Raw genomic sequence first — 26,459 nt, forward strand, 5'->3', positions numbered from 1 at the left:
AAATGAGGGAAGAACAGCAGAAACACAGAAGAAACATAAGCTTGCCTTCAGAAGATGGAAAATGCTGATCAGAAAGTACAGAAAGGTAATAAAACCATCAGGGCACAGAGAGGCTGCGTGGCTGAGGAGCAAAGGCGCCCAGTTATGGTGAAGAAACTGGTCCTTTCTGGAGGAAGAAAGCATCGGCAGCCTGACCCTCTGCCCATAGGGCCAGAATCAAAGCCTCAGCTGCAAGCAGGGCTGCTCCTGCGTGGTACCAAAGGCACTGGATAAAACCATCAGCACAACCTTCCTGTGGGATTCCTCAGAGAACCATGGCAGGGCCTGGGACGCTATGGAGGATAACAGGAGACCAGGAAATGCCTTCAGACCCTTCATTACAGCAGGTTCTGTCCCATGTAGTTTGACAACCACTGGTGGAGGGAGGCGTGCAGCACGAGATGAGAAGGTGAACACAAAGAAGCAGAAGACAGTATCTGGCTTGCAGTTGTTAAGAGAGGAAATCACGTCAACTCCATGCACCAGCAATCAGAAAGGGAGGAAAGGCTGAGCATGGCATCAGTTGTCAAAATACCTGAAAGGAGCTCTGAGCACAAAGGGTCAGGATACAGAGGGGTTGTGCTTTCAGCACCATGCATGAGGAAACGAGAGATACAAAGTCAGCCGGAGACAGCATTGCTATGGTGACATCAAGCACTGAGACCCGCTCATTAGAGAACACAGAAGGAATTACAAGGCAGGCTGTTAGCTGCACAGAAACGTCCTTGAGACAGGATGAGGCCAGAGGATCCACCCCCCTCAACTGTGAGCACGTCGCCTGCCTCCCTTCCACGCTGTCCACAGGTCAAAAAGGACAAGGCAACAGATACGAAATGTGAAGGGGTTATTTTATTATTGATTCAGAGGTTAGACAAGGCACCATTTGATCTAGAAAGAAATGCAAAGAGACCAATTAAGTGTTATTTGTGCAGTCAATTAAGAAAGGTTCTTTTGCATTTCTTCAGCATGATATGAATTCCAGCTTGGTCAAGATCACAGAAAAGCCACCCGATTGCCAAGGCAGGCAGGTTTGGACCGGCACCGCAGCCCTCAGCTCAGCAGCAGCACAACCTGGAGAAGTCTGTGCTGGGGTGGAGGAATGCAGCAGAACAAGAAAAACAAAACTTTCAGTTAAACACCACAGCATCCTTTTGTTGTCGGTGGTTTTTTTCCCCCCTCCTCCTTTTCTGCTTCAGAAAAGTCATTTGTTCATTTTGGTCCTCGCTGACAGGAAGCAGCTTTAGAAATCACAGCAAACCTTCAATAGCCTCCAGTTTCTAAGAGCCAGTAAGACGAGTCCTGCAAGCCCTGGAGAAGCCTGGATTGGCACCTCGCCTGACCTGCTCAGTGTCAGTGACCCGGCTCTGGTCACTGGTAGAGATGCTTCTTTGCAATACTTCTGCCTTCCTAAACACTGATTTCTAAGAAGGCCGCCTCCTCTTCAGAATGATTCTGCTGAATAAGAAACACAAACAAAAAACAACCAAGCCAACCCCTAATCCCCTTGTTTATCACTTCCTTTTTCCCTCCCATCAATCGTAACCCCCCTCCCAGCTGCCCTCCCTGCCTCCCCTGCACCAGGGGAAGGCTGCAATGGCTGACGTAGCAGTGAGCAGCGCTTGGTGGCGTCTCATCTGGTTCATGGAGTCACTCAGCTGGAACAAATGGGAACAGAGAAAAAAAATATATTTAGGGAAAAAACCAAAATGCTTGATGGCATAAAAGGCTGCGGAGCTGGATGCAAAGCAAACACAAGGGAGAAAAAGAAATAGAGAGTAGAAGAATGCATCGTTCTTGCTGTGGAAACCTCAACCAGATTCAGGAATGCCAACTGGCCAGGAACCCTGCGTTATGACGGCATTAGGGCGCTGTGGCTTTCTTTGATTCTCCCAAGCTGCCAAATAAAAGCTGCTTCCAGTTTCCTTACATCACCGAGAGGCAGAGGCAGCTCTAACACACCTTTTCCTCTGCCCCAGAGCACAGCAGTCTCACCCCACCATCCCGCACACTGCTGCCTTCCCATGGGAAAGCACAAGTGTGAAGATAACAGCCATCTGGGGAAACTCGGGCAGCTGATGAAACCAGCACCCTTGGTTACTTTCAAATCCCCTCTCTGCACACTCACATGCTTTCAAGAGCAAGAAATCCACTGCTTTCAGTTTCCAGCATTATTTCCAGTTTGCTGAAAAGGAAGAGGGCCGTTTTCCTGGGAAGAACATGTGAGGACGGGGTCATCCTCAGACTAATTATCAAGAAGAACTGCTTTCAGAGGACTGAGCAGCAGCCCTGGGCGCAGCCCACCACAGCGCAGTGTGCTGAGGGAGATGAGCCATCTTCCTCGAAAGAAAGGACTTGGGAACAGCAAATCAGTAAACATACATGGGAGGCCAAAGGACGAAGTTCTATCTGAGCCAATCTGCGTTTTCAATGAGATCTTCTAGGCAGGGCTGGAAGCCCGTGTGGGCAAAGGTTGTCACCAGCCTTGCAAGGTTGTATAATGTGGTGCAACAGCTCTGAGATGTCCAAGCACGAAGCACAAACGGGCAGCCAGGACAAGCTGTTTGACTTGCTCAAGAAACAAGTAAATTTCCATGAGCTCACAAAAAGGGCCCCTGGCTGAAGGGCACGTGAGGCCAGCGCTTAATAGCTCCATCCCCTGGGCCTTGAAAAATCACGTTTTGCAAATAAGGCTTTAATTAGACATTGGGATCAGGGGAAGCTCAACACACCTTCATCTCCTCGGCCAAAGCCAAGGGAAGGGTGCAGGAATAGAGCTGACATCCAAGTCCTTTTCTGGTCCTCCACAGAGCAAATGGCTGCAGAGGCTGCATTCTGAACACAAACTTCACGTTGTTTGGGGTGGTTTTTTTTCTTGAAAAAGAAGCCTCTCGCCAATATTTGCTCTATTGGAGTCCACACCTCAACTGGGACAAGTTTGGAGCCCACAGACAAGAAACTGAAAACCCCCATTGTCACTCACCCTATTTTTGCCCCACAAGCAGCATCAGAACAGAGAGAAAACAGTGCTCTTGGGGAACCTGCTGTCCCACAGGGTAACACACATTCAATGGAAACAAGTCCTCACCCAGCCCTGAGCAGCAGCAGGAGGCTGCACACACAGCCAGGCTCTGCCTCCCGCTGCTGCTCATCCTCTGGGGAGCAGCCAGGAATAGCTGGAAGCGCAGCTGCTTCTCCTGGGGAGCTACAGCTCTAGAATGAAGCCAAAGCCCTTGGACCCAAAGGGTGCACAGCTCAGTTGTGACAGCTGGTGCTCAGGCGCACTGCGACCTCTAGGGGCCGAATCGCCCACATGTGCACAGACTGAGTTCACATACACTGAGATGGAAACCGTTAACAGCTTGTTTAATAGAGAATTAGCAAAGTCCTGCCTCGGGCTGCATCACCCCTCCTCTTCTACTCTATTTAGCTCTTCACTCTCCCTGGCCCCAAAGAGACAGAGAGAGACAGAGAGGCAGAGATGGAGAGAGACAGACAAGGGCGAGCTCCATCCAGGGACGGAGCCCTAAATGAACATAACCAGGTCTTTACATGTTGCTCTCGAGAAGGCTGCCAGGATGCTAGCAAACACCACATCAGGAGACTGGGAGGCATCCACCGCAGTATGGATCCCTCGCTTGCTGTAGTAGGAGACCAGGGGGGAGGTCTGTGTGTGGTAGGCCTTCAGGCGGGTTTTCAAGGCTGTTTCATTATCATCTGAACGGCGGATCAGAGGCTCTCCAGTGACCTGGGAGAAGCAAGGGGACAGTCTCCAGCTAGCTGCATCCTGGCGCACTCCCCCCTTCTCTGCGCAGCTACAACCCCTGCTCCCCTCCTCCAAGATGGGCCACAATGCAGCGCTGCAGAGGCGAGTCCCCAGGTCAGCATGGGAGATCAGTGTGAACCCAGAGCAGCCAAACCAAGTCCCAGAGCCGTCACTGAAGAAACGGATTCAGCACGATGGTCTTCCCCTCACACACCATTCTGCTTGCTAAAAGGAGCCCCAAGACCAAACGGCAGCTACAGTTGCTCCCCAGGAGGGAAAGCAGTCGTGACCCACTGCAACTTCAGCTACAGACAGAGGCCACCAAGTTGTGATGTGGCACAGTCCAGGCTCCACAGAACAGCCGTACCCTTCACTTATCCCTCTAGGCCTCGCTCCCTGCAGTACTGCTGGCCTTGGCTGCCCAGGCAGCTCCCCAAGCTCCCCAGAAAGGTGGGACAGAAGGTAGGAGAGAAGGAAGGAAGTTTTTTCCAGGGATGCTGCAAAGCACCAGCTAAACCCAAAGCAACGTAAGCTGTGGCCTCAGAGCTCACATACATCGTCCTTCATGTGCTCTTTCGGGGGTCTGAACTCCTCGTGATAAGAGCGGCCACTTGCTGGGTGAATCAGCCTAAGACAGAAAGCAAGTGTCAGCAAAGGGGCCCTGTGCCAGGATGAGGCTCCTGAACTGGCCAGTCATCAGCACGGAAAAACCTGCAGTAACAACACAATCAGCTTCTCTCTATTTGAACGTTTTCTAACTGTTTTGGTACCAACGGCCATTTAAGTGCGTGGGATAAAAAAGAAGAAGTTGCACTAGGAAATGGAGAAGGGGAACACAAAGGTGGCAGAGCCACGGCAAACAGCAGGAGACATCGTGTCCCTGCACAGCCATGACTGATCCCGAACAGGAGGTTCAGCAGTGCCCAGACAGCTTGCATAAGGGAGAAGTAATAGCAGTAGAGAAGCAGACATTAGCTGTCAGACAGCAGGCTTAAGGGCTGAGCTGGTTCACCAAGGTTGTTGATTCATATCAGCAACAGGCAGTGCTCAGATTGGCCCAGGCATGGAAGGCTCAAACAGAGCAGAAATCTAATACAGGGCTAACTGCAGGACTGGTCTGAGTGCTGTGACAAGATCAAAACCATCCCAAACAAGGACAGTCTCCCATGAACTAGGAATGCCCAGAGCTTCTGGGGAGAGAAGAGTTACCGTCCGGTGATCCTCCGTATGAGCAAGGAGTCGGGGATGCTGAACTCAATGACGGAGTCCAGTTTCTCTCTCCTCTTCTCCAGGAGCTCATCCAGCTGCAAAAGCAAACACCCAACTCAGAGAGGCAGATGCAAGCCAAGGGCTCCCCGTCTCCCAGAAGCAGCAGCTCATGTACCATTTCAGCCTGCTTCACCGTGCGTGGGAAGCCGTCCAGCAGGAAGCCGTTCTTGCAAGGAGGGCTGTCGAGGTTGTTCTCAATCAGCTCCACCACCATCTCATCGCTCACCTGCAAACAGGAGAGATGGGTTCAAGGTCAGGGCAGGCAGCAGCCCAGCCTGCACAGGGACTTTTAACAGTGAAGTCACAGCACTGGTGCAAAGGTGGTTGTGTTTCAAAATGGGCAGCCAGCCTTAAGTCAAATTCCCTACAGGTCTTTTCTTTTTTTTAAAGCCAATTCTCAGTACAACCACTGATAGCGACGTGACCTTCATTTCCTGTTACTTTGTACCTTCACACACACACACACCTCTGAGTAAGCAGGCCTGGCCAGGAAGGGCAAAGCACGTGAGCCGCTCATTGATGCTTGTAAACCACGTGTGAAAGTAAATGCCCAAATAGCTGCTGACAAAGTCTGGCCCTGCTGGGCAGCTCTTCCCACGTCACCACCTCAGAACGTCAATGGAATCGGTGCCTTCTCTGTGCTGCAGCCCCAGGAATAGGCGTCTGTTCCCAGAGCAGCAGCAGGTGCTGTTTTGTACCTACAGCTGAGACCCAGCAGGACTCGGGCACAGGCTGTCACTGCACATAAACTGGGCCAGGAAGCACATGGGTGGGGAGCAGCCTGGGTAAAGCAACAACACTTCTGTGCTTTCCTGATTACCCCTTTCAGGGAAGAGATTAACGCATAATTGAGCATAAAAAACACATCCTGGCTCCAAGTGCTGCTGTGCTTCCAGCTGAGTTATCAGACAGCCAGAGCACACCACCAGGACACAGCAGCACAGCACCCGCAGCCTCACACATGCGGCAGATACCAGCACTCTCACCAGATAAGGTCCCTATCTTTCACAACCAGGCTGTGTTGCAATGCGCGCTTCAAGCTAAAGCTGGACATACGCCACCTTGTTCCTGAGCCTGCAGTCTCCTTGGGGCCTTATGAGGCAGTGACAGCTAGCAGCAGTGCCCCACATCTGCCCACACTGCTGAGCTGTGGGGCAGATCCCCATGGTTTGCTGCCCCTCAGGGGATCTAAGTCATATTGAGAGATAGTTACTTCTCCAGGACAGAAATGTGCGGGAGAACCCAGCCCTGGGACACAAGCGGCTTCTGCACAGCATTGCAACGTTACACTGTAATTCTCACAGCAACATTCCTAAGTCCACTTTATTGTTACAGTTACAGGCAAGAAGGAAATCTGTAACGCAGATGGAAGGAGAAAGTAACAACCCCACAGTCCAGACCTGGGACTGTGCGAAAGCTGCATGACAGAAAGGAACAAGGCAGGACACAGAGGCTACTGGGAAGCAAGGAGAAGCGTGATGGGGGGAGGACGCTTTTATAGGACGCTCCTCCTGCAGGGTAATAAGGAGACCCTCACCGTCACCCTACAACCTGCCCCTGCTGCACACACTGGGCTTTGTCACTTTGGCTTCTGACAAGGAGTCCCATTCTGGCTGCTGGCTGCCCAGTGCTGTCAGTCTGTCCCCCAGCAGCCCGCTGCTACCCACCAACTTCCCCGAATCCATCGTCTCTTTGAGCCGCTTGCCCAGCTCGGAGCCCGAGGCCACCATGGCCCGCAGCATGTCCCCCGTGGCCAGGTGGCAGACGCAGTACGTCTCAGCCAGCTTCGGAGCCTGCAGGGAAGGACAGACAAAGGTGAGCGCCCAGGCGCCGCTCCCTGCAGGGGTGGCCGCAAAAGGCCGCACTCCCGGCGCCCCCGCGGGGCTGCCACGCACGGACCCAGGGAGCCGGGCCCGAGGAGGCCGCCCCCCCCACCCCGCTCACCTGGGTGCCCTTCCCGGCGCCGGGCGGCCCCAGCAGCACCGCGCGGATCCCCCGGCGGAGCCCCGCGCCCGGATCCCGCCCGCGGCCACCGCCGGACTGAGCGCTCGGAGCCATGGCGCCGCTCGGAGCCGACACGCACCGCCCGCAGGGTCACGCAGACACGTGGTGGGCGGGGCCACGCGCGGAAGGGGCGGGGCTACGCACGCGGTGGGCGGGGTCACGGTGGCGGGGGGCGGGGCTACGTGGGCAGCGCCGCGAGTGGGAGCTGCGGGGATTGTGCGCCTTCACGTGGAGACCTTCCCGCACGTGGCTGTCCGTGATGGAGCCTGGGCCGGACAAGTACGCGGGCTCCGGGTCCCTGTGTGGGGCAGCTGCTCCTCCACGCTCTGTTGTCTGCTTAGGGAACAGCGAGAAGGAATTGCAAATTTACAAGAAAAAGGAAAAAAAAACAACAAAACCCAACCCGCTCATCCTGTGGTGTGGGTGGGAGGGATCAGCGGGGCCGTTCGGGTGCACAGATGCAGGCAAAGGCAGACACGGGGAGCGGCATGTTTGGCACAGCCGGCTCAGCTGCTGGGAAGCGCTGGCAGCAGCGCAGCGTTGGGCAGAGTCTGCCCCTGTCAGCTCCCCGCGCAGCTCCCCGGGCCAACATCCCGCAGGCGGGCGCTGCTCAGCCTTTATCTGCGCGGAGCCGGTTGCCCTGGAAGCGCAGCCTCACGGGTATTTTTGGCGCTCTTCCCCCCGAGGATCCCCGCGCAGCCACGAGCATCCTCAGAGCGGGGCCGGGCTGCGAGCGGGCTCACAGCTCGTGCTGTCCAGCCGGGGATGAGCCACCAGCGCACCGGGGACGTGGTGAGGACCCAGGGTGTCTGCAGGGGGCAGCCCCAGCCGTGGGAGTGGGTGGGCGAGGGGGGGGGACACGGTGCTGGTTGTGCTTTGGGAAAGGGATGAAGGATGCTCGGAGGCGGCTCAGCCAATGGGGTGGCCAGGCTCGGTTGCCACGGCCACGGTTGTGAGGCAGAGCAGGAGACGGTGCTGAGATTTGAAGGGTGTGGAGCTCCCCTCTGTGCAGGCTTGGCTGCTCTGTGGTGTAGGGGCAGGCGGGGAACTGGGGCGGGATGAACTGCTGCAGCTGAGGGCAGTTGGTTCTTGTGGGAGACTCGTGGGCTTTTCCCAGCTCTGGGCTTTGCTGCTGGTTGTTGCTCAATGTGTTACAACACGCTGCTGCTCTGGGCTCAGGGTGCTCTTTCTCCCAGTGCCGATCTGAATTGCTGCAAGTAGGTCCCTGCAGAGGAGGAGGTGCTGTTCAGCTCTGAGAAAGGAAACCTTTGTCTCCTGCTCGCTTCTGACCAGAGGGACAATTTTCCTGTAAAAGCCCTGTGGTAGACATGGCCTATTGGGGTGGAATCCCCTCGGCCCATGCTGTGCTCTTTAGAAATGCCTCGCTTTTCTTGAGTGTTTTCTTGTGTGTCCAGAAGTGGGTCTGAGACTTTGGCAGTTTGAAAACCACAAGGAAACTTCTCCCCTTGGAACATACAGCGGGTCCAACTTTGTGCCAGAGCACAAAGACACGCGTTTGGAGATGTATGAGCCGCTGGCTTTACGGTGAAGCTGGCTTTGTTGTTCATGGCGTTGGTGCCAGAACTGCTGCTGAACAAGACAGCTGCTGTGAACAAAAACACAGAGCTCTGCAGTGCAGGGAAATGTGCCTCCTCCCCCTGCAGAGCACGCCTTAACCCTAGCGGTGCTCCGAGGTGCTGCTCTGAATAACAGCGGGGGGCTCCCCTCAGGGCGGTGCTCCCCGTACAGCCCTGTGTGGGGCCAGGGGGCACTTTGGGGGCAGGTGGGGACACACACACTGCTGGAGTCTCCGGAGCTCTGCCTCCACCACTTCCTTTCTTTTTCCAGCGTGTTGCATACTTAGGAGCCATACCCTACTAGAGGAGGCTTTAGTGCTGTCACAGCTTGACCATGAACGGGTACCTGAATGAGTCCAATTTCATTATGGTGGAGGAGGGCTTCACCAGCAGGGACCTCCTGGAGAGCACCCTGGTGGAGCTGTGCCAGACGGTAAAGGCAAGGCGGGCGGCTCTGCTGTGCTCTGCATCAACCCCCCTCCCGGGAGGAGGTGGACACAGAGCAGCGACTGCTGCTCACCTCGGCTTTACTGCAGGGGGAGCGGCAAGCCTTCTTCGTGGCAGACCTTGGGGACATCGTGAAGAAACACCTGCTCTTCCTGAAGGCCTTGCCCCGGGTGAAGCCCTACTTCCCTGTGAAGTGCAACAGCAGCGGAGGGGTGATACGGCTGCTGGCTGAGCTGGGGGCAGGCTTTGCCTGTGCCAACAAGGTATGGCCGTGGGGGAACAGCTCGGGATGAGCATCCTTTGGGTCTTGGTGGGAGACTGGCCGACGTCACCCTCGTTTTACACGTCGCCACTCACAAGCCAACATCTACAGCAGCACGAGTCTCCCCCTGCTGCCAGAACCCGGCAGACACAGCCCAGAAATCCCCGTCCTGGTTGGGGATTCAGGCTTGCTGCCTTTGACCGACATTTCTTGCCTGTCTAACCGTTGTCCCGCCTGGCAGGCTTGGCCGCTGTCAAGCTGACGGCTACGAGCTGGCTGGGGTCTGTAGGCAGTCATGGCCAAGCACAGCAGCGCTGTTCCCAGAGACCTGCCCCACGTGTGCTATTTCCCTGCAGACAGAGATTGCAGAGGTTCAAAGCATTGGGGTCCCGGCTGACAAGATTTTCTACAGCAGCCCTTGCAAGCAGGTTGCCCACATCAAATACGCAGCCAGCTGTGGTGTGCAGCTGATGACCTTCGACAACGAGGTGGAGCTGGGCAAGGTGGCCCGGAGCCACCCACAAGCCAGGTAGGTGTTGATGCAGAGTCTGGAGGCAGCATTGGACTGGGGGGCTGTGGTGGGGTTCGGAGAGCTGGCTGTGGGATGGTGGGGGGCCCAAAGGCACCTCAACAGCGTTTTTTGCTGTGCAGGATGCTTTTGGGTATTGCTGCTGACTCCAGCCCCTCTGCCCATCCAAGCATGAGGTTTGGGGCCACGCTCAAGTCCTGCCGACGCCTGCTGGAGTCAGCAAAGGAGCAAGATGTGGAGGTTGTTGGCGTCAGGTAAGGCGTGTTGCCCTTGTCCCTTTGGTGTGCTGAGCCCGTCGGGCAGCCCTGCAGGGAGCTCTGCCTGCTGGAACAATTCAGGAGCTGACGTGGTGGGGATTTCTCGGCCACGTCCCCTTCCTGCCACCACGGACCAGGCAGCCCCGCTGAGCAGGGTCTGTGCCCTCAGCTTTCGCCTTGGGGGACACGGCCTGGAGCCCCAGGTTTTTGCCCAGGCTGTTGCAGAGGCACAGCTGGCGTTTGACGTGGGCACAGAGCTGGGCTATCAAATGCACCTCCTGGACATCGGAGGGGGGTTTCCTGGCACTGAGGACGCCAGAGCCCAGTTTGAGGAGGTATGTGGCTCCCAGTGCCGGCTCTGGGCAGGCAGAGAGTGAGACTGGAGCTCCCTGCCCTGTACTGAGCAGCCTGACCGAGCTCACTCCGGGTACATCCTCTTCCCATCCAGATTGCTGCTGTGATAAACTCTGAACTGGACACGTATTTCCCCGAAGGCTGTGGGGTGGAGATTGTTGCAACCCCGGGGCGATACTACGTGACCTCAGCCTTCACCTTTGCAGCCAGTATCACCAGCAAGGAAGAGGTTCCCATGCAGCAGCCAGGCTCTGATGGTAAGTGGGACCATGGAGCGGGTCTGCCCCTGTGCCCGTGTGCCCCTGAGCCTCTCCCTGCTCTCCAGGGGAAGAGCCTGGCAGCAAGAAGAGCCTTGTCTATCACCTCAGCGATGGCATCTACGGCACCTTCAGCTCTGTCCTGTTTGACAGTCCCTGCCCCAAACCTCTGCTGCACAAGGTGAGGACCCAGCCCTGCAGAGTAGTGTGGCTTCTCCTGTGCTGTGAGATCTGCTTTGGTCTGCGCAGTCCCTGAGAGCACTTTTGGGACTGATAGCTGCTCCCTAGCTTCTTAGGGCTTCCCTAATGGCCTGCTGCCATTGTCACTTCTGGGGCCACCTGGGTTAAATTTAAGAGCGTGTCTGCTGTTGTGGGGCCAGATTCTCATCTTGCATGACACTGCTTGGTGTCGTGGCGCAGATGCCCTCATCTCATGTGGCCACGTGATCTGCCCCCTGCAGAAGCCCTGCCCGGAGCAGCACTTGTGCAGCAGCAGCCTCAGGGGACCCCTGGGGAACGCAGAGGACCAGATTACGGACGACGTGGAGCTGCCTGAGCTGCAGGACGGGGACTGGCTGATTTTCCAGGACATGGGTGCCTACACCATTGCGACGTCGTCCCTGTGCGGTGGGTGTCCCCGGCCACACGTCACCTATGCCATGTCCCGCCTGGCCTGGTAAGAGAGAGCCCGGTGTGAGCAGGCTGAGGGCAGGACTGCCAGTGGGAGACACTGAGCTGCCCTTCATCTGGGCTCTCTGCCCGAGGGAGGGGCAGATCTTGGTAACCATCCCGGGACATTTTGTGAATGGGAGCCGCCTGCTCCCTCCCGCTCTCTCTGCCTGCAGGAAGGCCGTGCAGCTGCTGCAGGGGAAGCGGCTGCCAGCAGAAGATGAGCACGAGAGCAGCTGCACGCCGCTGTCCTGCGGATGGGAGATGGTGGAGTCCCTCTGCGTCCCCCCAGTCTTCCCCCCAGCCGGCATCATCTGAGCAGGGGGGTCCCACTCCAGCATCCTGCTCCCGTGGGGCTGCGGGCAGAGCTCAGCACGGCGCAGTCCTGCTCCTCCTGCTTGTGCGGTGCTGTGTGTGCTTTCACGGCAGTTATGGTAATAAATGGGTGCTGAGCCAGGCTCATGTTTTGCCACCAGGACCCCCCCGGCGTCCCCTCCCTGTGCCTGGGGTGGTGGAAGATCCGGCTCGTGTGAGCAGTTGGCTGCGTGATGAGGCCGTGCTCATTCGGGATGCCGAAGCTGTTGTCCCAGCCTTAGAGGTGCCCCGGGGCGCGGGGGGATGTGCGGACAGCGGGTGGGTTCCGGGTTGTGGGTGCTGATAGGGGGTGGCTGCGGCTCATTGGGAGCCTTAATGAACCCTCCTGCCCTAATGAACACTTCTGGAGGACACTGGCAGCAGTGAGGGGCCCTGCGGGACATCACAACCACTGGAGACACGGGGAGCTCCGGAGACTGCGGCACAACGGGGGTCCTGGGCGCGGTCTCTCGGGGGGTGCCGCAGAGACCTGCGGGGGGCGCTGGGGCGCGGCGGCCGGTTTCCCCTCCGTGCCGGCAGGGGGCGCCGCAACGAGGGGGGCGCTCGTGCCGCCCGTCTCTTTGGTGTCGCCGTCAAGCGCGGTGCGGGCGTCGCGTTTGCGGCCGCGCTTGACGGCGGGCAGCGTCGCAAAAGCCCCGTGAAGGACGGCGGCGGGCCGGGTCGGCAGGAGGCGGAGCGGAGCCGGTTCGGAGCGCGGTAGGGTCCGTTTCGGGAGCGGGGTCGGCGTCGCGGCGGCAGCAGCAGCAGCAGCAGCACCACCACCACCACCACCACCACCAGCATGCCGTTCTGGGACCTGCAGCGGCAGTTGGGCATCGACGTCGACCGGTGGCTGCTGCGGCAGAGCTCCACGCAGCCGTACGGGGTGGCCGCGGCCTGTCACGCCTTCGAGCGGGAGTGGGTGGAGTGCGGGCACGGCCTGGGGCAGACCAGGGCCCGCCGCGAGTGCCGGCCCGAGTACGAGGACTTCATGGAGTGCATGCACCGCAACAAGATGGTGAGCGGGGCGCCCAGCGGGGGGGGCGGGGAGCGCGGCGTGCAGCGCCTCGAGGGTCCGTCCTGACCCCACCGCCCGGCGGTTCCCTGCCGCCCCCTGTGCTTTGCCAGGCCCAGCGGCTGAAACAGATCCTGGAGCAAAGGGACAAGATGATCAAAGAGGGGAAGTACAGCCCGCCCGAGCACCACAAGGGGGAGAAGGACACGCGGCCCTGAGCCGACCTGCGGGGACCCGACGAGCAGCCGTGGAAGTGACACCCTGAAGGAGAGCAGAGCGATGGGGCTCTGCTGCCATCCCACACGGGGCGGTGCTGGGGAGGGCTCTGCCCACAGCCAAGGGAGCAATGCCGGTACTGGGTGTCATTGCTTTGACTAGTAAATGTCTGCTTTGGAGCAGCGTTCTGTTCTACCTTGTCTTTCTTTCTGACCCCCCCTGAAATGCTGCCCTGATGCTGGGGGTGACTGGGAGCTGCCATTGCTGTGCCCGTCTCTTGTAGGGCCGTGGTGGGTTCCTTCGTGCTCACGCCTGCAGGCAGCGCAGTCAGCCCTGAGATGGGGGAGCAGCCCAAAGGAGTAAAGAACTCACCCAGATGAGCAGGATACGTGGCTGCTGTTTGTTGGGCTGGTTCCCAGCTGGTGGCATTGGCCTGAGAGGTGAAAATCTGGTGGAAACAGCCCCCTCTGACTAGGATTTGGGCAGCAGCAGCCACACTCTCACTCCCTCCCGCCCCTTCGATCTGTGACCCCCACACAGTGGCTTGGAAGCTTTGCTCTGTAATGTCAGCTCGATCCATTGAGTGTGCAGTGTGTGCTGACGGCAGCAGCCCCGGAGCTCTGCAAGTTGGGGCTGCCCTCACCAATGTGCTTCTCCTTTTAGAAGGAAGATTTCTCCCCAGACCCTCCAAATTCAGCACAGTTTTGTAACGGCATTAAAGCAATGGAGTACCTGGAAGTTGAGATGGGGAATGTCTGTGTTTTAATCCAAGGTTTTAATACCAGTGATTGTGGGTTTAATGCTTAATCTTTGATCCAGGTAGAGCATGTGAGGTTCCCGATCCTCACAAATCCCCACACTGAGACAGCAGATGACAGCAGTGTGGTTCCAGCTGCAGCAGGGCTGGGCTCTGCTGAGGGGCACCAGTGCCCACGGTGCCATCCAGGGGGTTTTGCCCCTTGTAGGACCCGTGGCAGCCAACAGAGGCTGCAGGGAGAGAGAAAAGTGCAGAGCAAAACCCTGGTGAGTTGCTGCTGTCGGGAGTGAGTCATGTAATTGAGCTGCCCAGATGTCAGAGGAGATGCAGGAATACATCCAAACACTTCTGCCTCCCAAGCGGCTCTTTAGACCGATTCGAAATCTAATTGTTCTGCAGTAGCTGTGAATGCAGCCGGGGGCAAACGGCGCAGCAGCGGGGATGGAGAGCAGCTGAGACCTCGTAGTTAAAAGCTGAGTGGGAAGCTTGGGCTGATAAGGGAGGTTATCAAGGAGCCGATGACAAACATTGAGTTCGTGGAGAGACAAATGCATCTCTGGAGAGGAGCGGGGATGGAGGCAGAGGGGCCGGGATGGGCTGAAGCTGCAGCTCCAGGTGCCCCTCACTGGGTGCTGCTCCCACTCGGCACTCCCAGAGCTCTCCTCCACTGAGATCCTCCCTCCCTCCTTCCCACAACCTGGAGTCTGTTGGGGTTTGGGGAGGAAGGGGAGCCCCCACAGCCCCACGAGTGCTGCACAGCTCCAGCTCCGTGCAGGAGAGGGAAATTAACAGCTGGTGGGAGATGAAGAACTGATATAGTCAGGGAAAAGGCAGTTGGGGCTGCAGGCTTCAGCAGAGGCTCTGATGAGGGAGAGGGGGACCGACCCCGGGCACAGCTGCCAAGAGCTCATTTGCACCGCATGGCTGCTGCCCCAGCGGTGTCACCCACAGCAATGGGTCCATCCACAAACCCATCCCTCACTGCAGGAATGGGATGGAGTGGCTCAGGAGGATGCGTGCAGTCAGAGCTGCAGCCCCCGCCCCCCCAGCCCGGAATAACGACTCCCCGTGCCCATGCAGCAAAACAACATGTGGCCTTAACCCAGATTTGCAGCACAAATAATCCAGATCAACAACAACGCACTGCGAGGGAGCCTTGGAAATGCATTTTGGGTGTGAAACGTGCGCAGGTTGGAGCAGGCAGTGTTTCCTGGCCACCTCTCCTCATTTATTTGGGATTTAACATGGTGCAGATTTGCCCGGTTGCTCTGAGGTCTCCACAAGGAATGGGGCCGAACCCCGCTGGGTGGCACTGAGCAGAGGGGACGGAGGGACACGTCCTGCAGGACAACAGTGGGCGCTCAGCCCTGCACTGATTCCATCCCCGCTGGGCTCGGTGTCCCCGGCCGTGCTGGGGATGTTCTTTGGGCATCTGCTCTCGGTGGGTTTCAGCCGAGTTCCTCCCTGCTGTGCCTGTGAGCTGGAGGGAAACACGCGGCTCTCACGGCTGCTTCCGGAGCATCCCTTCCTTGCAGGGTGCTCAGCATCGCCCGCCCATCACCCGAGGAGCATAGGAGGTAACCGTGGGACAGATTGGGATGAGATATGAGAACCCACTGGAGAGAAATGCCATGAGTGGATGGCTGCGCCCAGACCCCGGGGCTCGGGGGCGATAGGCCCGGCTGCCTGCAGCACCCCGGGGGTGGCTGTGCTGGCCCGGGGCCGTGACGTGGATCTTCTGTCCCTTGCACCCCGCTCGTGGCCCCGCTGCGCTCCAGGCACCGCTGCGACTGATCGATGAGCGCTGTAATTAGCTGGTGGGGGGAGGCAGGGATGGGAGGAAGGCTGTGCGGGGTGGGGGCGGAGGGGGGCTGTTGGGTGCCCTGTGGAGGCCCTGGGAACGGGGCCGCGTGTAGGAGGGGGGCGCTGGGACTTGGGGTACACAGCGGGTGGGGGCAACTCCGGGGCAGCAGCCGTGCTGGGGCGGCCCTGAAGAATGCCCGGTGTGGGGCAGCCCGACGTAGAGGTGCCCGGCGGGGCTGGCGCAGGGGCGGGCACCAGGACCCCCCCCCCGCCGCTCCGTTGCCGCCCCGGTGGGCAGGGCCGGGCCGGGCCGGGGGAGGCGCCGAGCGGCGGAGCGGGGAGAGCGCAGCGGGGCCGTACCGGGAGCGCACGGCGGCGCCGGGAACGGCCGCACCGAGAGCGGAGCGGGAGCGCCGCGCTCTGCCCGCACGGAGCCGGGCCGCGCAGCGCCGCACCGAGCAGGGGGTGAGCTGGGCCGGGGATGCGGCGGGAGAGGCTGCGGGGCGGGGATGGAGCGGAGTCGGGCGGCAGCGGAGAGCGGGGATGGAGCGCGGAAAGGCGGCGTTGGGGACGCGCTGCCCCCGCACCTGCGGCCCCCCGCAGAACGCTCCCGGCCCCGCAACGCTCCGCACGCCGGGATGCGTTTTCCGCAGCTTTTCGGTGGGGTGAATGAGTCACGGCAGCCATCCCCATCCGCCCTTTCCATCTTCTTTTTTTTTGAGGGGGGGGGTCTCTTTGTTCGCGTTTTGCTGATGAAATGATGGGGAGAAGGAAAGGCTCCGCGCCATGGAGGGCTGTGGCACAGCGGCTGTGGGAGCCCCACTCATTCCGGGTGCATTTCCCTGCTCGAGACAGAGGATACAATGGGGATGATTTTAAATACGCCTCATGCAAGGTGCTCGTTTGCCCAGCGTGTGTGTGTGCCGCGCAGCTCTCCCCCTGCTCGCTGCAGGGAGCCCTACCATTTTCTCCTGACACAATTAATGGGATTTTTAAGGGGGTTTTTAAGGCTGCTCCCACTCGGAGGGAAAATAAAAACCCCAGGTACAAAGGGCAGCGCGGGTCTGATGGCTTCTGCTTGTGCCGAGCACAAAGAAATGGAGCCCAGAGGCTGCGCTGTGCTTTGTGGCACCGAGCCGGTGCCGGGGATGCCACTGTGGGTTTTGGGCGGAGGGGTGGCTGCGCTGCCGGCCCCATTCCCGGGGCAGCGGCTTCCCGGCAATGGGGAAACTGAGGCAGCGCTCAGGAGCGGCGGGAGGGCCCGTTTCCCGGTGCGGGAGGGCGTGCAGACATCGACACGAGGGAGACGTGGCCGTGGTGGGACGGACCTTCCTCTGTCCCCCGGCGACCGCGGTGGGAGGGAGCCGCCGTTGTCCCGTTGTCACGCGGTGTTCGCTCCTCCCGCAGGCTGCTGCCCGCGCCGGGGCCATGTCGTCCTCCGACGAGGAGACCCTCAGCGAGCGGTCGTGCCGGAGCGAGCGGTCTTGCAGGAGCGAGCGGTCGTACCGCAGCGAGCGCTCGGGCAGCCTCTCCCCGTGCCCCCCCGGGGACACCCTGCCCTGGAATCTGCCCCTGCACGAGCAGAAGAAGCGGAAGAGCCAGGACTCGGTGCTGGACCCCGCCGAGAGGGCGGTCGTCAGAGTTGCAGGTAACGCAGCCCGGGGGGGGGGGGGGGTCTCCCAGCGGTGGTGGAGGTGACGGTAGCGGCCGTCCCTGCTCCCCATAGAGCCACAGCACGGGATGCCCACTAATGGAGCTCTGTGGCGCTGGGGAGAATGTGGCCAGGGTGACCCTGGCGTGGTGGCCATCAGCTGCCATTGGCTGCCGGTTGGCATGAATTGGGGTGGATGGGAAGCCTTTTTGGGTGTCTTTGTGCCCAGAGGTTGGGAACGGTGCTTACGGGGGGGAACAGCCCCACGCAGGGCAGGGGGATGTGGCCTTTGGTGGCGGTGAGGTTTGGCTCCGTGGTGTCTTTGGTCATGGCTGTGGTTCAGGTCCTGCTCTCAGCTGATGACGGGTCACCTCCGGAGCTCACGGGGTGACGTTAGGAGGCCTCAATAAGGGCTGAGTGGCTCCTTGCTGGAGCGATGCCTCTGGCCAGACTCAGGCAGGAATTTGCCCTGGGAGGTTTGGGGTTTCCTCCCGGGTTTGGCTGCGTGCTGGGGCTGCTCCTTCACCCCGATGGCTTCTGGGGCAGCCACACCAAAGGGCCACGCTGAGCCCTGGCTGTGCTGGTGGCTCAGGGGCACCAAGTTCCCCTGAGGGCTCTTAGGGTGCAGCCTGTGCCGCAGGGTGGAGGAGGAGGATGCTGACTGCCATGCTGGGATGTTGGCACGTCCAAACCCCTCCAAGGAGCCCCAGGGAAACCTCAGACCCTGGCTATGGTCTGCTTATGGGAAAGCACGAGACCGAGCCCTCAGTGCCCACCAGCCCCCGCCTCGCCCAGCACTCCAGTACCCAGCCTCAGCCCCGGCACACGGCGCTGTGTGCGCTCTCACGTGCTCAGGGCAGGAAGAACCAGTTGATTCAAATGAAGGCTCTGCAAGCGCCGTCTGGGACCGGGGGGAGGCAAATGCGTAGGGCGCGGCCCGGCCCTGCCCCACCGCCAGCGCCGCGGGCAGCCAACAGCCGCCCCGTCCTGCCCCGCTCCCGTCCCACCCGCTCAGCCCCGCTGCGGGCTCCGGGATGGGGATGCCGAGCACCCATCATCGCGCTGGGTCGATCCAACCCGTGATTAAAGGCGAAGAGATGTCACGAAATCCGGTCTCATGCAGATTTCCCATTAAAAATAACTCGCGCGGTGCAAACAGCGCCGAGCCGGGAAGAAAGAGTTGGAGACAGTTTGGTGTCAGCGGTTTGCAAAGGAGCTGAAATGTGGATTCGGAGCTTTGCATTACACAACTGCTCACCCCACACCGGGGGGGGAATCGGTCCCTTTGTGTCCGGATTGGGGGCAGCGGCTGCGGCAGCGTTGGGCTCTGTGGGCGGTGTGGGGACACGGCGCCGGGGTCGTGCTCAGCCCTCAGCCCCTTTCAGCCCCCCCAGCCCCCTCCCCGCGCTCTCTGTGCCCCGGGGGAGCGCGGTGGCACCGCCGGGACAGCGCCGTCACTGTGGGGCCGGGTGGTCACGGTGCCCTCTATGGCCACCGGAGCGAGGAAATGGGGACTTGGCGGCGTCCCAGGCGGGGCAGAGCGGCTGGCGATGGGGCCGGAGGCGGCCGGTCCGCGTGTCCTCCTGGGGGTGACGGCTGCGCTGTGGGGCCGCTCTTCAAGGACCCCAAACGCGTTGAGGGGCGGCGCGCTCAGGGTTTGGGTTCGCTGTGTGGGCCTGGAGCGGCGCTGGGCGGTACTGGGTGCCGCTGGGCGATGCTGGGCGCCGGTACCGGGCGGCGCTGGGTGCAGCCCCGGGCGGCAGCGTCGGCGCGCAGCGCTGCGTCCCACTCGGGATCGCTCCTTTGTCCCTCGGGAGCGCGGCGCGTCGTGTGCGGGGGGAGCGGCGCCGCGGGGCGACCGGAGGGGAACCGGGGAGGGACCGCGACCCCCGCTGGGCGCTGAGCTCCGTGCGGGGAGGGGGAACGCGGGCGGCTGTGAGCCGGCGGTGCCGCAGGGCCGACCCGCAGGGCCGAACCGGGTGCGGGGCCGCCCCGGGGGACGCGGAGCCGCCGGGCGATGGGTGCGGGGCTGCGGCGGTGCCGGGGCGGCGCGGAAGGGGCTTTGTGCGTTGCCACGGTTACCGCTCGCTCGGCGCCGGTTGCCACGGGAACGGCGCGGCCGGGGCCAAAAAGCCGCGTCCTGCGGCGGCCCCGAACGCCGGGAATCGCCCGCCGGGACCGGGGGGGGCGGAGCCGGAGCGGGGGGGCGAACGCGGCATCTCCGCTGCGCTGAGCGGAACGGAACGGCGGGACTCCGAGCTGCGGGAGCGCGGCGCGGCGGGGCGGGGGCTCCGGGGGCGCGGGGGGCGGCGGGACGCGCCGGGCGGATCTCAGCAACCGGGAGGTGCCGACCCAGCGATACCGCCAGGGGGCGCAGCGCTGCCGGTACCGCCGGCGGTGAGGAGGGGAGGGGGCGGGGCCGGGGGCGGGCGGGGCCAATCAGCGGACGTCGTACGAAGGAGGCGTGGCCTCGGCGAGGGGGGCGTGGTCTCGAGCGGGTGGGCGTGGCCGTGGGCGGCGCGGGGCGGCGGCGCGGGGCGGAAGCGGGGCCGCGCAGATCGGCATTGACCGCCGCGCCGGGCGCCGCTCCGAGGCCGCCGGCACAAAGGCCGCCATGGCCGGGTACGTGCCGGGGCTGCTCCCGGCCGACCGCAGCCAGGAGAAGGAGTTCGTGCAGGCCTACGAGGACGTGCTGGAGCGCTATAAAGGTACGGTGTCCCGCCAGCGGCCCGCCGGGCCCGGCGCTGCTCCGGGCTGTCCTCGGCTCCCGGTCTCGCGGTTCGGGCGAGCGAACGTCCCCGCGGCTCCGCGCTGCACGTGGGCTCCCGGTGTGCGGTCCCGCTGTGCAGCTCCCGGTGTGCAACGTGCTCGCGCCGCGTGCCGGTTTGGTGCCGGTTTGGTGCCGGTTTGGTGCCGGCGGTGCGCCCCGTTGTGCCGGGCGGCCGATCCCGGGGCGGCGCGTTTCCCGCGTTGTCACCGTTTCTGGCCGCCCGGATCCGTTCCGATGCGCCGCCGGGGCCGGGCGGGGCGGTGCGACCCCGCGGTGCCCAACGTGCGCCCCAACGCTCTCGGCACGCGGTGCCGTTCGGTGCCGTTCGCTGCCGCTCCGCCGTTGGTCGGTGCCGGACGCAGACGGGATCGCGCCGTGTCCGCGCCCCCATCCCCGCCGCGCGCCGCGGCTGGAAATACCCGGCTGGGGGTGGCCGCGCTGCTGGGCTGGCGGTGAGTTCGGTCACGGGTTGCGTTCGGTGTAAGGGAAGTGAGGGTGTGTTCGTCGGGTTCTGAGCCTTCCCTGCCCCTTCTCTTCCTTCCCAGCTCCCCTCCTTCCCCTGGACGTCCCGCCGTTGCTGTGGGTGCCGTATGGCAGCGGTCCGTGGGCTTGTTGGGCTGCTGGACGCCTCCCGGTCCCCGCTGCGGGGCTCTCCTTGTCCTGCTGGGACTCGGGCTTTCTCCCGGCTCGTCCCTCCCCACACCTCATCGTTTAGGAATGGGCCTCGGGCTGGCAGCACGGGGGCAGGTGGGCGCTCGGTGCTGCCTGCGCTGTGATGTGACGGGGAGCGGCTTTTTGCACAGAGCTGCTTAATGCAAAATGGCCTTTACGCTTAAAACGAGCAGTGGGGCCTCTGCCCACGGCCGGACCGATGGGTCGTGCTGCGGTGTGCCTGTTTCCCGGCTGTGGATCCACTCTGAGCTGCAGAGCAGGGGTTAAGCAGATGGCACATCCCCGCGGTTTCTTTATCAGCCTCCTGGTGTAGGCAGCTGAGATGCTGAGCGTGACTGGGCTGGCAGGTAGGTGTTGTGCAGCGCTGCTGCTGGACTGCGCTGCTCGGAGCCGTGGGCGCCCCATGGGGCTGAGCCGTCCAGCTGCACCCCGGTCCTGGGTGGGAGTGGGGATGGGCTGTGTGGGCTGCAGGCTGCGCAGCGCCCTGATTGCGGCTCCCAGCGCCCTCAGTGTGTGCACGTAGATTGAACCGGTCTCCATCAGCCTCCCCTGGGGGCACGGGGACCCCTGGAAGTCAGTGGGTGAGCATCCCAGGTGCACCCCGTGCTGTCACACCCAGGAGCTCGGCCCAGCCCCGTTGCCTCACTGCTGGGCGGTGAAGCTGTGCACATGCTGAGGCGTGCAGCCACGCGCTCCCAGCATCGCACTGGGTGGGGGAGCCTTTGGGGGGGCTCTGTCCTGGGATGTGCTGCTGCAGTGCACGTGGGGGGCTCTGTCTGTGAGCACCCGGCACGAGGCTGGGCCCCGCTCCCATCGCTGCAGGAGATCATTGCCAGAGTGCGGCCCCACGCTGCAGGGGCTCTGCTGACTGCCCAGGTGCACCCGGAGCTGCATTTCTGTGCTCAGAGCGCTGGAACATTAACTAATCAATCCTGGTGAAATCCTCCCTTCAACATAATTAATGTTTCGGGGGGTCACGGGTAGAACTTCAGAGCTGTAGCGTCAGCACATCCATCTCCCAGTCATTTCCCAGTCCATCTCCTCACCCTCCCTGCTTCCTTCTCTGTGTGCATCAGGGTTGGGGCAGCAGGGGACGGGTGTCACTGCTTCTACCTGACCTGCTGTTACGGAGGGGACAGTGCTGCTGTGCTGAGGGAGGCCTTGTGTGCGTGGAGGGGAAGAATCATGGCACGGAGCTGCTTGGAGCCCTCCTCGTGTGCATGGAGCTCTTTTTTCCCCACTGTTCTTTTTCTGCCCTGAGGAAGGCAGCTGGGTGGTGTGTCCAGGTCCCACCTGCACCCTGCAGGGCCGGTGGGCAGCCCTGAAGGTGCGGGGATGGCAGCTGTGGCCGTTGAGCTGCCGTTACCATTCCATCCTGCAAAGATAAACATCATTCCTCGGCGGTGATGAGTGTGAGCTGCACGAGGGCTGAGCAGCTGGCAGGGCTGAGCAGCGCTATGGAAGGAAATGCTTCTTCCTCTTCTTAGGAGCTGCCCCTGCGTGGGGCTCGGCACAGTGGAGATGGCACGGATCCCCCCGGGGCCAGTGCTTTTGCTTTTGGGAGGCTGAGGGAGGTGCCGGCATCTCCTGTATGGGCTGACCTGGGGGTCAGGAAGGCGATGCATTACACGGGCTGCTGCTGGTACAGCCGGACCTGTGAGCCTCGTGTGCGTGGTGTGCTGTGCTGCTTTGCTTGTGGTTGTGGTGGGACAGCAGGAGCTGCAGCTGTTCCCCATGGCAGGACGCGCCCTGCCTCGCCTGCCCGGCGTTCTGCTGCCTTCGCGGTGCCGTCATCGCCTCCGTGGGACGCGGTGGGGCCTCTGGGGCTGCTCCACCTGCACGTGGTGCCATGGCTGTGGGCACCGTGCTGAGCCCTGGGCGCCCCGCTGTGCCACTCTGCAGGGCAATGCCGACGTGCTTCAGAGAGCAAAGCGCTGGGCGCTGTGTGCGGCAGCGCTGCGGTCACCGCTGGCACAGACACGGTGCTGGTGGTACCTGGTGCCGGAGAGCTTTGATCTCATTCTGGCAGTGGATTGGGGCGGCCCGAGAGCCGCTGGCGGGGCCTCCTCGCTCCTTCCTTAGGTGGCACAGCGCCGTGTGGGGCTGCGCCTGGTTCTCTCCTTCCCTCCCAGGGGATGCAGAGCTGCTGCTGGGTGCCCGCCAGCCCCAACCCCGCGCTCTCCTTTGTGTCTCTGGGTTCAGTGCGGTGGGAGGAGAAGAGAGGAGAGAAGAGAGCGCGCCGACCTCCTGGAGGGGAGCGTATAAAAGGGATTTTTTTTTCCTTGCTGATTCCTGGAAGTGTTCTGACGGCATTGTTCGAATACCAGGGGTGATGAATCTCTTTATAGGCACCTAAAACAAACCCTGGGCCACCGGGGACTGCGGTTCCCGATTCCTCCTGTCCCTGCAGGAGCTCCCGTGGGCTCTGCTCACGTTGGGTGCCCCAGGTGTGGTCTGTGGCTGCCGGCACCAAATCAGCTCTGGTTGTGCGGGGCTGAGCCGACGCTGTCAGCTCGAATCCATCGCGTCCCCAGGAAGGAGCTGTGTGCACCGACTGCCGCTCGGTGGGGAGCAGCGGGCAGAGCCGGGTGGCACCGCAGGGCTGTGGGCTCACCCCACCTCGCAGACCACCTCACCAGGGCCGCGTCCCAGCTGTGTTTTCCATGGAGGATGAGGCAAGCGGTGCCGTGGGGCCGGGAGGGGCGCTGGGTGCGATGACAGCGCGGTGACGACACGCCTGGCACAGGAGCGGCGTGGCTGTGATTACAGGGCTGATCACCTGCACTGCACGGCCCCATCCGGCACAGCCAAACCGACCTGCCCTGCGGGCTCCACGTGAGGCACAGCTTGTCCTACCTGGCTGCCACCCTCAGGGCGCTCTGCGCACAGAGGAGCTGCGTTGGGTGCTGGTGGGTGAGTGGTTGGGAGCTGCTCATGGCTCTGCTCTGCTGTCCCCACGGACTCTCTGCTGTCCCCCGGGGCACCTGGTCCTTTGCCCAGCGCTGCGCTGTGTGTCCTTGTCCCATGTCCCCAGCAGCCAGCCTTGCAGCATCCCCACTCACAGCATCCCCACTCACAGCATCCCTGCTGGGTGCTGCCTCCGGCTCCTCCCTCCCCTTCCTTCCTTCCTCACTGGAAGCCCAGAACTGATGTCTCAGCTCTGCCCTCGCTTGTCTGGGGGACTGGGCATGCGGCCAGAGCTCAGGGACATGCAGGCAGCTCCGGGTTGGGGGAAGCCTGCTGAGCTGTGCTCGCTCCCAGAGGCACAGAAGATGTTTGTGGTACTGAGCTGGGGATGTGATGTTCCAAGCCGGGCTGTGGGGTTTTGTGCGTGTGGATGGATCCCATGTGGGGTGGGGGATCTGCAGCACGGGCTTCCCATGGACAAGGGACTGCGGGCATTTGGTGTCTGGCTGTGGATGGGGTGAGGTGAGACCATGGGAGCGTTATGGGATGTTCCCAGCATCCGATATAGGGGATGGGCTGTGACCCCTCTGCTGTCAGGGAGGAGCTGAAGGGGAATCAGCCCCATGATGCACGGGGCTGTGGGGCTGTTTGGCGTGGGGCAGGGAGCTCACGTGTTCTTTGTCCCTGCAGGCGCAGTGCTGCAGCTCCAGGAATTCCATCTGCCCCATCATTTCTGTTATTTACCAGCAATCTGGATCAGTAGGATCTGGGCTGCTGGCGGGGGCTCTGTGATGACTGGAACTCAATGGCTTCATGTTGTTTCCCCCGAATGAAGCCTGGCTGCTTCTTTTCCCATTTCTCATTTCCCGTTTGCTGCCCTGCAGTCAGCACTGTGTGCTCTGCCCATGGTAACGGACCCATTGATGTCCCTGGGCACGCTCCCTTCTCCCTGTGCTGTGTTTTTTCCTCTCTTGCAGCTCAGGTCTGGAGGATGGCGGCTGATGGAGCACTTCCCAGCAGTGCTGGCGCAGCGCTGCAGCCTCCCGGTGGTTATCCCTGCTCTGCCTTCCTGGGGCAAGGACCTCAGTCCTGTTTGTCTGTGGGGGCAGGAGGGCAAACTCCCGGCACTCTCGAGCCCAGCCACTCTCAGCCAAAGGGGCAACTTCTGTTATTGGTTTGTTTTTGTTTTTCTTTCGCTGAAACTGGCAAAAGGTCCCCAGCAGAAAACTGCAGCTCCAGGAGTGTTTCTGCCCTCCCTGCAGGAGGCCGGACGTGCGGCTGCTGCAATAGGGCTGACCTTGGGCAGCTTTGCTAAGAGAGTCCTCCGGAGGAGCAGCTCCCATTTGTGCAGGCTGAGCTGTGATGCCAACACCCCTCAGCACCGCCATGGGAGCATGTGGCCATCCCTGCACCGCTCTCCTTGCAGGCGGCTCCATGCGCTGCACGTGCAGACATCTCACCCCCTGGCTGCTCGAGATGCCTGCGATTCCTGGTGCGAGGCAGTTGTTGCGCTGGGGAGGTTGGGATTCCTCAGGCTGGGGCTGTGAGCTCCCTCCATGCCCCGTCCCCATGGCCACACGGCCCCGGGCCAGCTGCAGTGCTCTGCAGGCCGGGCATTCCTGGCGTTCCAAGGGGAGAGGAGCCGGGATGCTGGGGATCGGGTCCGGCGTCAGACCCACACGGCCTTCAGCACACTGGGGTGGGAGGAGGGGAGCTCTGTTCCTCCCCAAAGCTCCCTGTGGGGTGAGGGTGCAGGTGGTGGGGTTGGCTGCATCCGTGGCACTTCTTGCCTTTACTGCCCAGAGGGACGAAGCGACAAAGTGAAGGTGACAGCTCTGGTGGGAATTGGAGCATCGATGGCAGCGGCTGCTGTGTCGTGTCCTGTGCCCGTGGTCTGGGGTTTGCTGGAGCTGTGTTGGGTGACCAGCCTGGTGCCATCCCGCCTCTCCCCTTTCCCAGGAAGGAAGGGAAGCGAATACAGCTGGATGCTGAGCAGCTGCTCTGCACCCAGTCCCTGGGCTTTGTGCCCACTGCAGCATGAGGCCACTGCTGGGCAGACAGTGATGGAGGGATGGTGGCTCAGTGCTTGGTGTCCCCACGCTGGCAGCAGAGCCCTGGTGGTGGCTGTGCCTTTGCTTTCTGTCCCCATGTTCCCGCTTCCCCTCTTGTAGCCCCACTGTCAGCAAGAAGCAGCTTTTGGGGATTTTTTTGTTTTCTTTTCTTTTTTTTCTTCTCTTTTTCCAGAGGAAAATTCCATTGTGCTATTTATAGTGGTGACAGCTCGGCTTCTTGCAGCAACTTCATTCTGCTCCTCGTGCTGCCCAATGGCAGCCGGGGGTCCCGGGGTGCACGCGGTGCTGTGCTGTGCTGCTGCTGGATGTGCTGTTCCATGCAGCTGCTCGTCGGCTCTGCTTCCCCTCAGCAGAATGAACGAAGGGCTCCATCCCCACGGCTGCGGGTCGGGTTGTCCTTTCAGGCTGCAGCTCCCTGAACCTGGCATCCCTGTGGTGTAACCCAGACCCTCCGTCTGCCTGGCCGCGCTTCCCATTGGAGTTTCGGGAGCAGTTTTGGCTGTTGGGTTGGTGGTTCGGCAGCTGTTGGGATCAGAAGTGCCATCTGGCTTTTGGGGTTCTGGTAGGAAAGCACCTGATGTGCTCCTGCCTGCAGCGGTCCCGGCTGGGCCAACCGGTTCTGGGTGTGTGTGGGCAGTGTGGATCCACACAGGGCTGCTCGCTGTGGGGCTGTGCTGGGGTTCTGTGTGGGGCTGCATCCATAGGATCTCTATGGAGGGCCGTGCAGTGGGGCTTGCTCAGCTCCTTGGGCAGGTGGCACAGGATGAATGCAAGCTGTGCGTTGTAACTCAGTGCTGTCCCTGACTGCAGAGGCA

At 61.3% G+C, this 26,459-nt stretch overlaps 5 protein-coding genes across 14 annotated transcripts in view; 3 read left to right on the plus strand and 2 right to left on the minus strand.

Annotated features, from left to right (window-relative positions):
• Positions 1–26,459, minus strand: part of YARS1 (tyrosyl-tRNA synthetase 1) — a 79,734-nt gene that overhangs the window by 48,943 nt on the left and 4,332 nt on the right. The window lies entirely within an intron of this gene.
• On the minus strand, positions 867–7,191 carry AK2 (adenylate kinase 2). 2 transcript variants are annotated; one of them, XM_072355629.1, is made up of 7 exons: positions 7,016–7,191; positions 6,739–6,864; positions 5,187–5,297; positions 5,012–5,106; positions 4,358–4,430; positions 3,589–3,784; positions 867–1,694 (listed from the first exon to the last, which is right to left on the minus strand). In XM_072355629.1, exons 1-7 carry the CDS (start codon positions 7,127–7,129, stop codon positions 1,687–1,689), a joined length of 723 nt encoding a protein of 240 aa, XP_072211730.1. In that variant the 5' UTR covers positions 7,130–7,191; the 3' UTR covers positions 867–1,686. The 2 variants fall into 2 exon arrangements, with proteins under 2 accessions (XP_072211730.1, XP_072211729.1); XM_072355628.1 differs by lacking the exon at positions 867–1,694 and having other exon boundaries at positions 3,430–3,784.
• On the plus strand, positions 7,538–11,904 carry AZIN2 (antizyme inhibitor 2). The gene is made up of 10 exons (XM_072355263.1): positions 7,538–7,867; positions 8,924–9,085; positions 9,189–9,362; positions 9,718–9,890; positions 10,013–10,144; positions 10,317–10,482; positions 10,596–10,758; positions 10,827–10,939; positions 11,220–11,434; positions 11,604–11,904. Exons 2-10 carry the CDS (start codon positions 8,987–8,989, stop codon positions 11,743–11,745), a joined length of 1,377 nt encoding a protein of 458 aa, XP_072211364.1. The 5' UTR covers positions 7,538–7,867; positions 8,924–8,986; the 3' UTR covers positions 11,746–11,904.
• On the plus strand, positions 12,445–13,689 carry NDUFS5 (NADH:ubiquinone oxidoreductase subunit S5). The gene is made up of 2 exons (XM_072355585.1): positions 12,445–12,799; positions 12,910–13,689. Exons 1-2 carry the CDS (start codon positions 12,584–12,586, stop codon positions 13,012–13,014), a joined length of 321 nt encoding a protein of 106 aa, XP_072211686.1. The 5' UTR covers positions 12,445–12,583; the 3' UTR covers positions 13,015–13,689.
• MACF1 (microtubule actin crosslinking factor 1) overlaps positions 15,899–26,459 on the plus strand; it is a 110,090-nt gene continuing 99,529 nt past the window's right edge. For 8 of the 9 annotated variants that reach the window (XM_072355709.1, XM_072355708.1, XM_072355710.1 and 5 more), the window contains exons 1-2: positions 15,899–16,037; positions 16,980–17,220. In XM_072355709.1, the coding sequence (XP_072211810.1) occupies positions 17,001–17,220 (220 nt within the window). In that variant the 5' untranslated portion in view covers positions 15,899–16,037; positions 16,980–17,000. Of the gene's footprint in view, positions 16,038–16,979; positions 17,221–19,733; positions 19,932–26,459 lie in introns of those variants that run through there. The other variant, XM_072355705.1, reaches the window with a different exon arrangement.

The sequence above is a fragment of the Excalfactoria chinensis genome, chromosome 22 (assembly GCF_039878825.1).
Source record: "Excalfactoria chinensis isolate bCotChi1 chromosome 22, bCotChi1.hap2, whole genome shotgun sequence".
NCBI classification, from domain to species: Eukaryota; Metazoa; Chordata; class Aves; order Galliformes; family Phasianidae; genus Excalfactoria; species Excalfactoria chinensis.

Excerpts from the sequence above, each read along its gene's own strand:
- AK2 (XM_072355628.1), bottom strand. The coding sequence starts at position 7,129 with ATGGCTCCGAGCGCTCAGTCCGGCGGTGGCCGCGGGCGGGATCCGGGC. Across the intron at positions 5,107-5,186 it reads CGGTGAAGCAGGCTGAAATG|CTGGATGAGCTCCTGGAGAA; the intron begins GTACATGAGCTG and ends TTGCTTTTGCAG. Across the intron at positions 4,431-5,011 it reads ATACGGAGGATCACCGGACG|GCTGATTCACCCAGCAAGTG; the intron begins GTAACTCTTCTC and ends TTTCTGTCTTAG.
- AZIN2 (XM_072355263.1), top strand. The coding sequence starts at position 8,987 with ATGAACGGGTACCTGAATGAGTCCAATTTCATTATGGTGGAGGAGGGC. Across the intron at positions 9,363-9,717 it reads GCTTTGCCTGTGCCAACAAG|ACAGAGATTGCAGAGGTTCA; the intron begins GTATGGCCGTGG and ends ATTTCCCTGCAG. Across the intron at positions 10,483-10,595 it reads CCAGAGCCCAGTTTGAGGAG|ATTGCTGCTGTGATAAACTC; the intron begins GTATGTGGCTCC and ends CTTCCCATCCAG.
- NDUFS5 (XM_072355585.1), top strand. The coding sequence starts at position 12,584 with ATGCCGTTCTGGGACCTGCAGCGGCAGTTGGGCATCGACGTCGACCGG. Across the intron at positions 12,800-12,909 it reads GCATGCACCGCAACAAGATG|GCCCAGCGGCTGAAACAGAT; the intron begins GTGAGCGGGGCG and ends GTGCTTTGCCAG.